Source organism: Eretmochelys imbricata, chromosome 1 (genome assembly GCF_965152235.1).
Source record: "Eretmochelys imbricata isolate rEreImb1 chromosome 1, rEreImb1.hap1, whole genome shotgun sequence".
In the NCBI taxonomy this organism is placed as follows: domain Eukaryota; kingdom Metazoa; phylum Chordata; order Testudines; family Cheloniidae; genus Eretmochelys; species Eretmochelys imbricata.
In genome coordinates, this window is record NC_135572.1 from 63,117,673 (window position 1) to 63,130,250 (window position 12,578).

At 39.3% G+C, this 12,578-nt stretch overlaps 1 protein-coding gene across 2 annotated transcripts in view; it reads left to right on the forward strand.

Annotated features, from left to right (window-relative positions):
• The window catches only part of ENOX1 (ecto-NOX disulfide-thiol exchanger 1), a 194,554-nt gene that overhangs the window by 157,767 nt on the left and 24,209 nt on the right, over nt 1-12,578 (forward strand). The window contains exons 9-10 of one of the 2 annotated variants that reach the window (XM_077811882.1): nt 1,199-1,306; nt 5,674-5,730. In XM_077811882.1, coding sequence (XP_077668008.1) covers nt 1,199-1,306; nt 5,674-5,730 — 165 coding nt within the window. Of the gene's footprint in view, nt 1-1,198; nt 1,311-5,673; nt 5,731-12,578 lie in introns of both variants that reach the window. The other variant, XM_077811890.1, reaches the window with a different exon arrangement.

Sequence of the window (12,578 nt, forward strand, 5' to 3'; positions counted from 1 at the left end):
CAGAAATTCTGTATCAATCGCTACTCAAGCCTTGATGCTTCAGACATTTCCACACATCTCTAAAAGCAGGCTTCACATAGCATTGAAGAAGAAACTTTGATGCTTAATACTGCTAACTACATGATATAAAATTTATGCACTAAAAGGGCCTGCTAAACACTCACAGCATCAGCTGAAGTCAGAGAGTTATCGGTACTAAGCACCTGGGTAAATTAAGCCTTAAATGTTTACTATGTATAACACCAATAACTGAAGTTTCTTGCTACTAATGCAATTGTTCACTTACACACCTTTTTAAAAAATAGTAATCAAAGTACCATGTTTGCACAGCAAATAAATTTTCCTTGCTTGATTACTAAAGGGAGAGATACTAAACCAGTTTGTAATCTCTTGATTGTATTTTCCTGCTCTTCAGCAGGGTCTAGTACTTGTCCTCTCTTTTCCGAAATACATAACCAGTTTCAGAATTAGTTGAATCTAGTGACCAGTTCCTGGCAAGTCCCAATGGCTGTTCATGACTTATAACTGGATAAGATGAGGGGAGCCAAGCCCTTAAAAAAGTCTCTACATTTCAGAAATTCTCTGCATAAAAATAATCTTTTGGTCATCGTTTTGTGTTTTGACAGATCATATCAGCAGTTTTCTTGGCTGATACATTGATTGTAGGACATCCGTCTTGCTGATCTAATAACACATCACCATCATAGCATGAGAAGAAAATAAATGTTTAGTCTTTTTGGCAACTAAGTGCAAATGCTTTCCAGAATATTGCTTTGTGTTGAATGAAATGGCTTTGGGCCAGTGACTAATTAGAGTAAAGGGCTGTGCTTGTGAATTATGCATGCACTGTAGTGTTTACCCTAGTATTGTTAAAACCACAGCATATACTTCTACAAATAAGGTTGTTGTTCAGATGGATGTGACAGTCCTTCTGTGGATGATATACTCTACCAAGTGTTTGTGCTTTAGTGTAACAAATACTTTAACCGCACATTTTCAAATGCATTCCTTGTGTAGTACTGCTGTGGAAGGAAATGCAGATGGAAGTAATTTACATCTTGTTCAACTTAGACACAACAGACTTAGTAACAATAATAAATATAGAAATAACTTGAAAAATGTTGCTTGCAGTGAGGATTTACAATATTTAAGATTGCTCAGATTCTGATGGTGCTAATCACTCTTTTCACCTACCCAGCAATTGCTGAGTATACAGGAAGAATTAAATAACAAAAAATCCGAACTGGAGCAAGCAAAAGAAGAACAAACACATACACAAGCCAGGCTTAAAGTTCTTCAGGAGCAGGTGAGTGCTTTCATTGAGCATAATCCTTATTTAGGACTACACCAGGGGGCCTGATCCTACACCTTTGAAATCAGTGAAAGTTTGGCCATTGACTTCAATGTGATTAATATATGACCTGTGTGTGATCTAATGAGCATTTACAAAGGTTAGTTGAAGTTAATTGGTAGTATTGTTTGGGGGAACTGAAATTGAAAGTGAAATTGAACTCTTGTCAGTTTTGCAATATCAGATATTTAATCTCACATTTTGTATAACATTTTCTGTTATGTTCCTCCACACTGATACCAGTGATGTGTGAATGTTTTCTATCTGAAGACAAATGAATTTTGGGAGAGTTCAATATACCAGCAAAGCAAACATATTTCAGAAAAAGCCAGCCATTTCTTTTAAGACTAGTAGTGGGGGAAATGAGTTTAGCATCTCCTGTATTATTCATGCAGACACATGTATACAAAGGACTGAATCATGATGACATAAAAAAAAAATCCCCAGTGCATCAGTGCACTTATCTAACTGTGGTGAGAAGCAAACCTTTTATATACTCTGCAAATCTGATCATTTCATTTTTTGCTTTCATTGATATTGAAGTGCTGTATGACATTGATAAGTGTATTTGAAAATATTGTCTAATATGCAGGGTAAGATGGATTGTTTCACAGCAAAGGAAGATCTGTGCCCGTATGTGTGGTACTGGAGATGAAATACTGTGTTGTCCACACACACAGAGTATACAAATAAATGTTGTGTGTCGACAACTTGATTGTGGAGACAGTAGTCACAACTCCATAGTTTTTAGCTGAAGTAGGCAGTGGATTGCTTTTTTGATTGATTAATGTAACCTAGAGCTAAAACTCAGAAGTGTAGAATGTAAATTGTTTAGATGGCAAGGATTCAAAAAGTCTATGGTTTTCATAATTTTAAAAAATCCTTCTGAATTTTTGAATGTTTGTATGTTTTTATAGTTATGCACATCGGACGTGTGTCGTCAGATGCATTTGGCACAAATATACTTTACAATCTGACAATCCAGATTCTGCAAAATAAAGTTTTCACTTAAAAAGATATTTCTAGCGCTTACGGTTGCAAAGATAACTTTCTAAATGTGAACTGATGTAATGCCATCTTAGACAAAAGGGTATAAGGAAGAATGGATTTGATTACAACTTTTTTGGCACCTAAAACTTCAGATGAGAAATGGGCTAAGGGACATGCAGGATCTATATAGTATATACGAAACATAAATATAGGGTATTTTAGGGCTACAATTTTAACATATGTTAGTAGCATTCAAACAACAGTGTTATAAAATACTCTTTAAAAAATTTTTTATTATAGCACTCAAAATGTAATAAAACATACGGGAAGATCTTACAATCTGACAACCACCGTAGTGCAACTACGTGTTTTCATTGCAAATATCTGTGACATGCTGAATATTGAAAATCATGGGCAGAGTCAAATAAATGTGAACATTTAACATCAAAATAAAAGCACAGGGGCTACTGGATTGATTAAGAACATAAGAATGGCCATACTGGGTCAGACCAAAGGTCCATCCAGCCCAGTAGCCTGTCTACCGACAGTGGCCAATGCCAGGTGCCCAGAGGGAGTGAACCTAACAGGTAATGATCAACTGATCTCTCTCCTACCATCCATCTCCACCATCTGACAAACAGAGGCTAGGGACACCATTCTTTACCCATCCTGGCTAATAGCCATTAATGGACTTAACCTCCATGAATTTACCCAGTTTTCTTTTAAACCCTGTTATAGTCCTAGCCTTCACAACCTCCTCAGGCAAGGAGTTCCATAGGTTGACTGTGCGCTTGTATTGTATTATAAATTTTTGTATTACTTTCAGCAAAACCCGCTATTTTTAAAAGTTAATTTAAAGCTGAGGCAGAATTTCCAGCCTGTTGCACTGAAGTGCCACAGAAACCAAGGTTCTTAGTGCAAAATTTTGATCCAGCTGAGCTTTGATTGTACTCTTAAAGAGTCTGTATATTTTTACACATGGATTACCTGTAGAATGTGAATAATCCTGTAGAAGAAATGCCCCACTCCCAAAAAAACCCATGGACATGTCAGTGCACGGCTAAGGTTGTAACCCTTCTGCTTTCCTTTCAGATTCATGAAGGGTAGCCCCTTGGCAATTGGTGGCTCCAGTTCAGTGCAATGCATCAGCATGCTCTTTGCTGGTAACCACATTTGCCATTGAACAGCAACAGAGCCTGCCTTTGGGGTAGGGCAGCTCCTGGTTTTTTTTCAATATTGTATGTTTTTCCAGGGTTTCTGTTACTATTTTATGCCATTTAGGATATAAGATAAGAATATAATTCAATCTTGAACAAAAAACAATATTGGAAAAAAGGGATATTACTCTTGGTGTGTCTGCACCTAGGCGTTTTTCCTTAACGTTTTCCACTATCGCTACCCGCAGTGCAATGGTGGGAGCTCTAGTATAGACAAGGCATCAGCATGTTATCCTCTGTGCTGTCTAACCTTGCTCAGAACAGATGGCACAGAGGTGAAAATGGCCACAGCTGCCAATGCTGTGGCTACACTAGAGTTACCATCTATGAAACTTACCCATGGTGGTCATGGGGTGGAAAGTTTTTTGGGGGAAAAGTCTAGTATACATATTTACCTAGAGACAGATTCCAATCTCTAGCAGAGTGAGAGTGTGGTTCAGTGGTGAATCTGAAGTCAGCAGTAGAATACATGCTGCGCATCGCACAGGTAATAGCCAGTGATTGTAGGGTGGCTGCACTTGGTGAACCTGAAGAAGGCGGGGGTGAAGGTAAATAAACATATGAAATTAGCTAACCTTCCTTGCCCTTTTTATTTTGAGCAATGAGCAGGTTATCTTAAACAACATGCTGAGCTCCCTTTCAGACAAGAGCCTGCTCTTCTGACCTCTTACGCGTGTGGGGGATGGAGAGGCAGAGGGAGCCAAGGGCGATGGGGGGGAATGAGGGGGCTCTGGTGTAGGCAGCAGGGGCCAGGAGTGATGGGGGGGATGGCTGGGGAGTCCACGGAGGCATCAGAGGCCAGGGTGGGTGGGGAGTCCAGGGAAGCCGTGGGGGACCAGGGGCAATGTGGAGGATGGATGGGGAGGCAGCGGGGGCAAGGTGTTCCAAAATGCAAGTTCACCCAGGGTGCCGTTTTTCCCTAAGACCGGCCCTGGTTGCTTATCATTTCATGGAAGTGGTGGCGCATTCATATGGAATGCATTGGACTGCTCTAATTATAAATAGCAGCTGTTCTGATTCAAGCATATTGGTGTCCATTTTTACGAGAATTATAGGGTTGTTCTCACACGATAAACCATTTGTGTTAGGCAGAAAAGATAACTCTTATAACAACTGCTACTTCCTTAGTAAAAACAGGTTGAAACAGCAGAAAGAGCTGTTTACCCCCCCACTCTCATTTTGAATAGGTTAGAATAAAGGCATACATTTTTTTAAAGGTATACACACCTAAGTGCAAATGCGCTTTGTTCTGCATGCTCATCTTAAATCCCCAGTTCATGCAAGCATGTGAAGGTTGCAGTGGCACATACCTGTCTGTGTGGGTTCATCTGTAGATTGGATGTGCAGATATCTTTGAAAATTTGGCCCAAAATGTCATTAGGTAATTTCTTAAATCTTCTGATAGTGATTATTTTATAATCTCCCCTGAAGTAATCCTGAATTTCCATTAAAAATCTCATTTACTTTAAGAAAAAAAAAGTTTTGCTTCAGATCACCTGTAGTGAAATTGGCAGTATCTTTCCAGTTCTTCCTCCCGATAACTAAATAAATGAGTTCCATATCTCTTCCTCCTCCATCATACTCAGGAGCCATGTCAGTTATCTGTGTACTTCCTCAAGAAGGCAATATACAGGAGCACTCTGACATTTTAAACAACTCAGAATGTATCATTCAAAAGTAATCATAAGCCAACACTATTTAGCTAGTGGCAACTTGCAAACATTGCAAAGCTTAAATTAATAGCAACAAGAATGGGAAATGAAATCATTTATTCTTCCTGAGAGCCAATTTTGTACACTTTTTATGCCTTGAAACTGTTTTCTAATCTTATTATTTAAAAAATAATGATCCAGTCTTATTATTTTCCTTACTCCCCCCTGCCTAAACTTATCAAGCCTTAAATATGTTGGTTTCAAAATGGCTTGAGCAAAAACTCATTAGAATTATATGCTCCATCTGTTTTTCTCATTGGAAGCTTTATAAAATGCTACTTCAAATAAATCAAAGATAACTGTGTGAAATACTCAAGTAATGTGCTTTGTGTGGTTTTGGGTTTTTTAATTTTGTTTTGTTTTTGTTGTTTTTTTGTTTTGTTTCTTTCTTTATACTTTGCAGTTAAAAAGTGCCAAGGAGTTAGCAGAGATCAACGGCCATGACGAATCTCAGGCAAATGTAGGTACAGCTCTATTTACATTCTATTATTAAAGGTTATGGAATGGCTTACTGGTTTAAGAGCTCAGGTTTAAAATGCCTACTTTTCCTGCAGCTACAAGTTCAAATCCCAGCAAGTTTCATTTCAAGGTAGTTAAACTGAGTTCCGTAAAATTTACGTTGTGGGGTTATTTGGATGAAATGTTAACAGCTAAGGTTCTGCCTGCTCTCCATGGATGTTAACGGTACCATGGCAATTTTTGTAAGAATAATATTTTGCCTTAGTGTCCTGCTGCCCAGTGCTCTTCCCTTCTCTCCCCTCCCCCGCCCCATTTTTCTCACCAGCTCAAAGCACTAGTCTCCCACAGGCATCCAATCCCAGAATTCTTCCTGAACCAGTCCCAGCCTCCCCACCCCAGCTACCAGTCCCAATCCCTTTTTCCAACCAATCACAATTTCTCTCTTCCTGTGCCCCCCTCCAGTCCCAATCTCACCAGGTTCCTTGCCCCCAATCTAATCCTTTCCCCCAACCCTACCAGACTTTTGCTCCCTGCCATTCTGTCAGGTCATATTTTATAAAATCCAAGACCAATAGAAAAGCTTCCATTATCTCTTTATTATTCCAGTGGAGAAAGGTCCTTAGAAAAATGGCAAGGGGTAGGGTGGGTTAAAGAAGGATCCAATCTCTTGCCTGTAATCCAAACTTTGCACCATTTGCTTTTGTGTAAAAATCTGAAAATGAAATTAATAGACTTGAAACAGGTGAAACTGAATATCTTTGTCCTAGCTGAGCAAAATGCTCACAGCTTAAATACTGAAAAGTAATTTATTTTTTTAATCATTTTTGTGTTAATAATCTAGAGTGGTATCAGTAGCACAGGTAGGAAACCTATTTTGTTTTTAAAAATTATACTAAACCTGACCCGGACCCTAAATGTAATAAATAACATTTAAATGAAGAAGTGTTTTTCTTCCTTTTTTTAATGTTCTTTGAACCTTGTTCATTATGGTCTGATTCTGCAGTGAGGTCAATAGGTGCTCTGAGAATCTAGCACTGCACAGAAACCATTAAGTACTGTTCAAGTGTGCCAACAAAGCAAAAATTCCTGTTTGCACACAGCATCTGTGCAGCCTGGAAGAATTTGCTTTCATGTTGAAGAACTACATTAGCTTGCTAACAATCTTGAAATTGTCACTTCTGTTGCCCTGAACATTGTTGCTTTCACACAAGGGCGGGTCAAAAAATTATCTGATGGAACACTTTTCTGTTGGAAACTGATTTGACAAAATCAAAATGTTTTACAGGAACATATATATTTAATTTTAATTCTACAGGAAATTATCAAAATGTTTTTTGTCAGCTTATGTATAACATAGTCAAAATGTTTTGACTTGTATATTAATTATAATATAACAAAAGTCAAACTGACAACATCAAAATGAAACATTTAAATAAGGTTTGTTACCAGGGAAGCCACCTCCCATGCACCCCTGTGGCCTGGTCTTCCTCTCCAGCACTTTGCCTCAGTTTCTCCTCTTCAGGCATCCTTAATAAACTCCACACAGACCTCTGGTCCAACAGTATCGCTTCTCCCAGGGTCTAACTTACTGTCATAAAACTGAAAACAAAACTCTGTTGTCAGGCTTCTCTCCCTGCCATTTCCATTGAATTCTGTTCTCTGCAGCTCTTCCCGACTTTAGCAGGCCATTCTCAGCACTACGTGCCTGGAGATTTGATCTACTCCCCTGGAGTCTGCTTAGTCTTCAGCCCTATGACTATGGCTTCCAGGCTCAAACCCTTCCCCATGGTCAAGGAAGGTCTCTTGCAGGAGCCTCCTGCTCTCTGCAATCTCTGCCACGGGTTCCTCTCTCTGTTTCCTGTTCCACTCTGGCTCTTTATCAGGACCAGCTGCCCACTATCTGGCCCTATCCAGAGGCTGCTAATGAGACACAGGTGGACTGGACCTGTTCCTTCTTAAAGGGCCCAAGTCACCCAGTTGACAAGTTTCAGAGTAACAGCCGTGTTAGTCTGTATTCGCAAAAAGAAAAGGAGTCCTTGTGGCACCTTAGAGACTAACCAATTTATTTGAGCATGAGCTTTCGTGAGCTACAGCTCACGAAAGCTCATGCTCAAATAAATTGGTTAGTCTCTAAGGTGCCACAAGGACTCCTTTTCTTTTTGCCAGTTGACAAGGTAATTTCAGAATTTTTGTTCGAAGTAAATTTTGAAATTTTGACTTTTTGTTCTGATTTGGGATGAAAGGATATTTCAAAATATCAGCATTCCCCTCAGAAGGGAAATTCCATTTTCCAGCCAGCTCTGCTTCTCTCTCTCTGCTTGATGTCCATGTGCACCTGACAGTGAATGGGCATCGATGGGTAAAGAGGTGCATTGTGAATATTTACATCCGAAGGATCTCCCTCTTGAAGTTGGATCTATATGAACACAAAGGTCCTCCTCTGTGCAGAGCCAGTCCCAGGATCCAACGCCTAAGGGAAGAAGTCACTGCCATTCCTAAAATAATGGTGGAGAAGGAAACTAGACAACTGCACTTGTCAATCCACAAATTCAGAAAATTGTTCCACCTTAGGATAAGAGAGAGATTCAGGAACATAAATATAAATGGCAATAGATAAATTTATTTTGATACCTAATAGAGAAAGAGTGAGAATTTATTTGCTGCAGAAATGGACATGGTTGATGGACAGGAACTGAGAACCCTTTAAAGAGTACAATATGACTAGACTTCCAATTTAAGCTTTTAACCAATAAACACAGAGAAAACAACCCTGACACAAATAAAAATTAAATCAGTGTTTGTCCAGTAAACATCAGAAAACCCTGGAAATGTTTTTTTTTTTTTTTTGTACCTAAGGGCTTGTCTACATGGAGCAGTAATGCGGGCTATGAGATGTGATTTCTAAAGCACACGTTACACATTAATTGGTCTAGGTAGATCTTGCTCATGCACACTAATCATTCCCTAGTGCATTTTAACATAGGACTATTTGAAACAGAGAGATTACTTATAACTGTATTTACAACTAATGTATATAATACACATTCCTCATTACAGTATATACACAGAGGAAAGTTCCCCAAAAAACAATTTTTAACATCTATGTAGAACTCAAAAATTGCTAAAAATAAACCCTCAACAATGAAATTAATAAAATCCCCAAACCAGAATCCCTAAAAATGATTAATGTTGTTTACACTGAATATTTAATACTAATGTGCTTCTCCTCCAAAATGCATCCAAAGCTAATTACAAATAGAGTTTGTGGTTCTTGCCCTTGGCCAGCATCTAAATCTGGACTGATCAAAGAGGAAAAGATGTAATGGCTCCTACATGGTTATTAGCGGACTGTGATGCATATAATAGGATTAGTACATATTCGATACAGTTGACAAGTTGAATTTAGCAAATGAAATACCCTGACATTCAGGACCAGATTGGAAGGTATTGGCAAGCAAACATGAAAATGTCTATCTGTGTTCCAAATAGTATATATGACCTTTCACCCTACAACACATTTTGGGCTACCTGTACCTTGTACTGTAGTAGTAAAAAAACGGATTTTTGAAAAGGACAGTGGCAAATTTTATGAAGATCACTGCATGTATATTGCAGTGTTGTACTCCAAGAGTGTCCTCTCTGTATTGCTATTACAGTTTTTAAAAATAATTTTCCTGTGTCCTAAGGAACCTTTTCCACTAGTGGCGTTGGCCATAATATCGTAGGTATTTTACATTATCTTATTGTTTCTTGAAATAAAAATTAGAACATTTTTGGTAGCCAAAGAGAGTATAGACAACATGTATTGCGTATACGTGGCCGTATTCTGGGCTGGGCTGCACACTTATTGGTGGTCGGAACATCCTACCAGTTGTAAAATAGAAACACACTGCTGATTAAATGTGCCCAACTCCTGACAGGCACAAAATTGGCAGATCTTGGGGAGAGGGGTGTCTTGTTTTTGGCAAAGGCATTCCACACAGTTACTTAAAAGGCTGGGCAAGGGTAATGTTAGACCCACTGCTACTACAACTCACAAGCAAAGCTAAAAAGAAAGAATAGATTTTTGTGTGCATCAGCTGCATTAATTATTCCAGGGCAGTGCAAGAATAACTCATGTGCAGGACTCTGCAGACAGTCATGAGGCCATTTCACGAATGGCTTGTCAGGTACATGTGGTAATGTTTGTTACATCTGGTCACATTTCACATGATTTGAAGTGGTTTTTAATCCATTGAATGTGTCATTCTTGCTTGTGGTGCATTCTGTAGCAGGAAAACCCTGACATAAAGTGCATGTTGTGCCTGGAGCAAAAGTCCTGGCCCTGAGGGAGACCTAAGCTTAATAGTAACCTCAGCACTCCCATATTCTGGGCTGACAGAAGTGTTCTGACGTAAAACTTATTTCTGGGGGCTTAGGCGTGATTGTCCATTGTTCTTAATGCTGCTCAATGCATAGAGCAACTTGTTAATTTCCCCATCATCGTTGGACACAGTGATATATAATTCAGATCATCCTCTTAATTGAAGAGAAAACCCTAAATAAATGTACAACTATAATTTCAGATTTCATCCTTTGTCCAGCATGATCCTGGTCTCCCGTGACCAGACTAGCCTCATCTTGAAAAAAGCACTTCTTCTTTCTGAAGTGGGGCGGAGGGGTTACTAAATGGTTTATGAAGAGAAACCACAAAACACATGCTGTGAGATGCGAAACATCAATGTACAGTATTTATTCCTCAGTTGTATCTGGCTTGCTGTAGAGTCTCTTGCTGCGTAAAACGTGTGCTGTGTTTTGATCAACATCGTCCTTCTGTGCACTGCAAAACTCAGCATACTTAGGGTACCGGATGTCAAGGCAATGACACAGTCTTCCTGGGATGGTCCATTAAATTACATCGGGAAGCTGGGGCATCAATCCTATCAGACAACCACTGTGAGACTGATGCTAGTTAAAGAATTTTTGAATGTCCACAATGTACTTAAGGGATGAAATTCTAGCCCCATTGAAGTCAATGGCAAAACTCCCTATGGTGGGGTGTAATACCCCTTTAAGGGACAGTCTAGCACTTACAGCCAAGCAACCTGAGTTCAGTCAAGGAGTGCCCTGCCCCACCCTGGAACTGGGCTATATAAGCGGGAAAAAGAAGCTGAGCGAGAGAGAAGGGACCAGAAGCCACACTTGCAGCTATTAGCCTGATCTGCTTCGTAGAGGCTTTGTTTTCTGTCTATTAGTTTGATTGCTCTGATTCAAGGCACTTGAACTTGGTTAAGCTGCTCCTCCCCTGACTTGATACCTATGGGAAATGGAGAAAGCCTGCCTGCTTCCTAAAGCAATGAGAGACCGGGAAACTCTGCTGGCCAAAGTTGGTTTGGAGGCCTTGTAAAAGGGGACTTTGGGTGGTTTTGGTTAGCTTGGTTTTGGCCTCCTGTTGTATAATCCTTTACACTTCCATTGACCTCAGTTGGGCAAGGATTTCACCTAAGGACTCTGTTAAGTGTTACTGCTTTCTAAACAAAGTTTAAATAGTGTGCTAAACACAGACATCTCAGAAGGTTAGAGTGATTACATCTGAAAATTTCTATCCTCTTTTTCTATTTTCATTGCCTGAACAAATAGCAAAGCCTATCTTATTCTGCTTTCTCTGTATCTTTGGTTAGCATCTCTAGAAACTTGGACACAATAGTCTGTGGTTTTCTCTTCAGACAGAGAACCAATGGAATTAAGTAAGGATGTATTTTTCCCTTTGGATGCTTGTAGCCATTATTGGGGGAGTTTTCATGTTTGGTGAACCTTCGTTCACTACTGTTGATTCCTTTATTTCTTCCTTTATTTTTCTCCTTCTATTTCTGCACTTCCAGCATTAGTAGTGAACCTCTGAGTGTAAATCTGTCCAGAGGAATATACCAGGGTGAAGCATTTCAACCATTTCACTAAATTGTTCATTTAGTGCTACACTGAAGGTAATGTTATCTCTTATCAAGTTCAAGTCTTTGCCTTTAAGATGTTTTTATGGGGGTAATCACTGGATGATCCTTACTATTTTGGGGATGGCAAAGATAGAGACAGTTCCTAAGTGAAGCTGATCTTCAAGATCAGCTGGAAGATCTTAACAAGTACGTATTATAACAGCTATATTTCAGGGATCATGATGGCATCAAAATTGTTTCTTTGCAGGATCATCAGACTCAGTATTCTGCTCTTCCATTTCAATAGACGAAGTTACTTTCAGTGACACATTTGATGTAGAAGAATCCAAAGAAACTGATTTTTCTGCCCATTTGAGATGAACACAAACGCTGTCTTTCAACTTAACTCTTGACAATGTATACATTTTCCTGTAGAACAACAATATGTTTTCTTTGCTGCAGGCCATTGAATCACCTGTTTTCTACCATTGCCTTCAACTTTAGGGATGTAGAGTCAGATAAAGTCATAAAGTGATGATTGATCATCCTTTTGCAGTATTAATCAGCAGCTTTCATATTTACACCTTACACCAGTTAGAATGAGAAACAACCACCCAGTGAATTCGGCACTGTGAAGATTGAAAAACTAACACGAGCTCTAGCTTTGTACGGAGCCATGTTTCAGATGCCCTGTTCACCTTCCAGAAATTTCCAGATTCTGGAAAATCAAAAACCCTCACAATTCACAACTCCCCCCTCCCACTTGTGATTCTGTACATTAGAGGAGAGTGATACATACACATTACACGGTTCATTATGGTGCAGTGTTTAGACCTGTGTTCTTACAGAATCACAGTCTCTATGGTTTGAGCTGCAGTGCCTCTGCAGAGATCCAGCCTTTGGGAAAGTGCTGTAACAGTGTAGGCTGAGGCACAGTCTA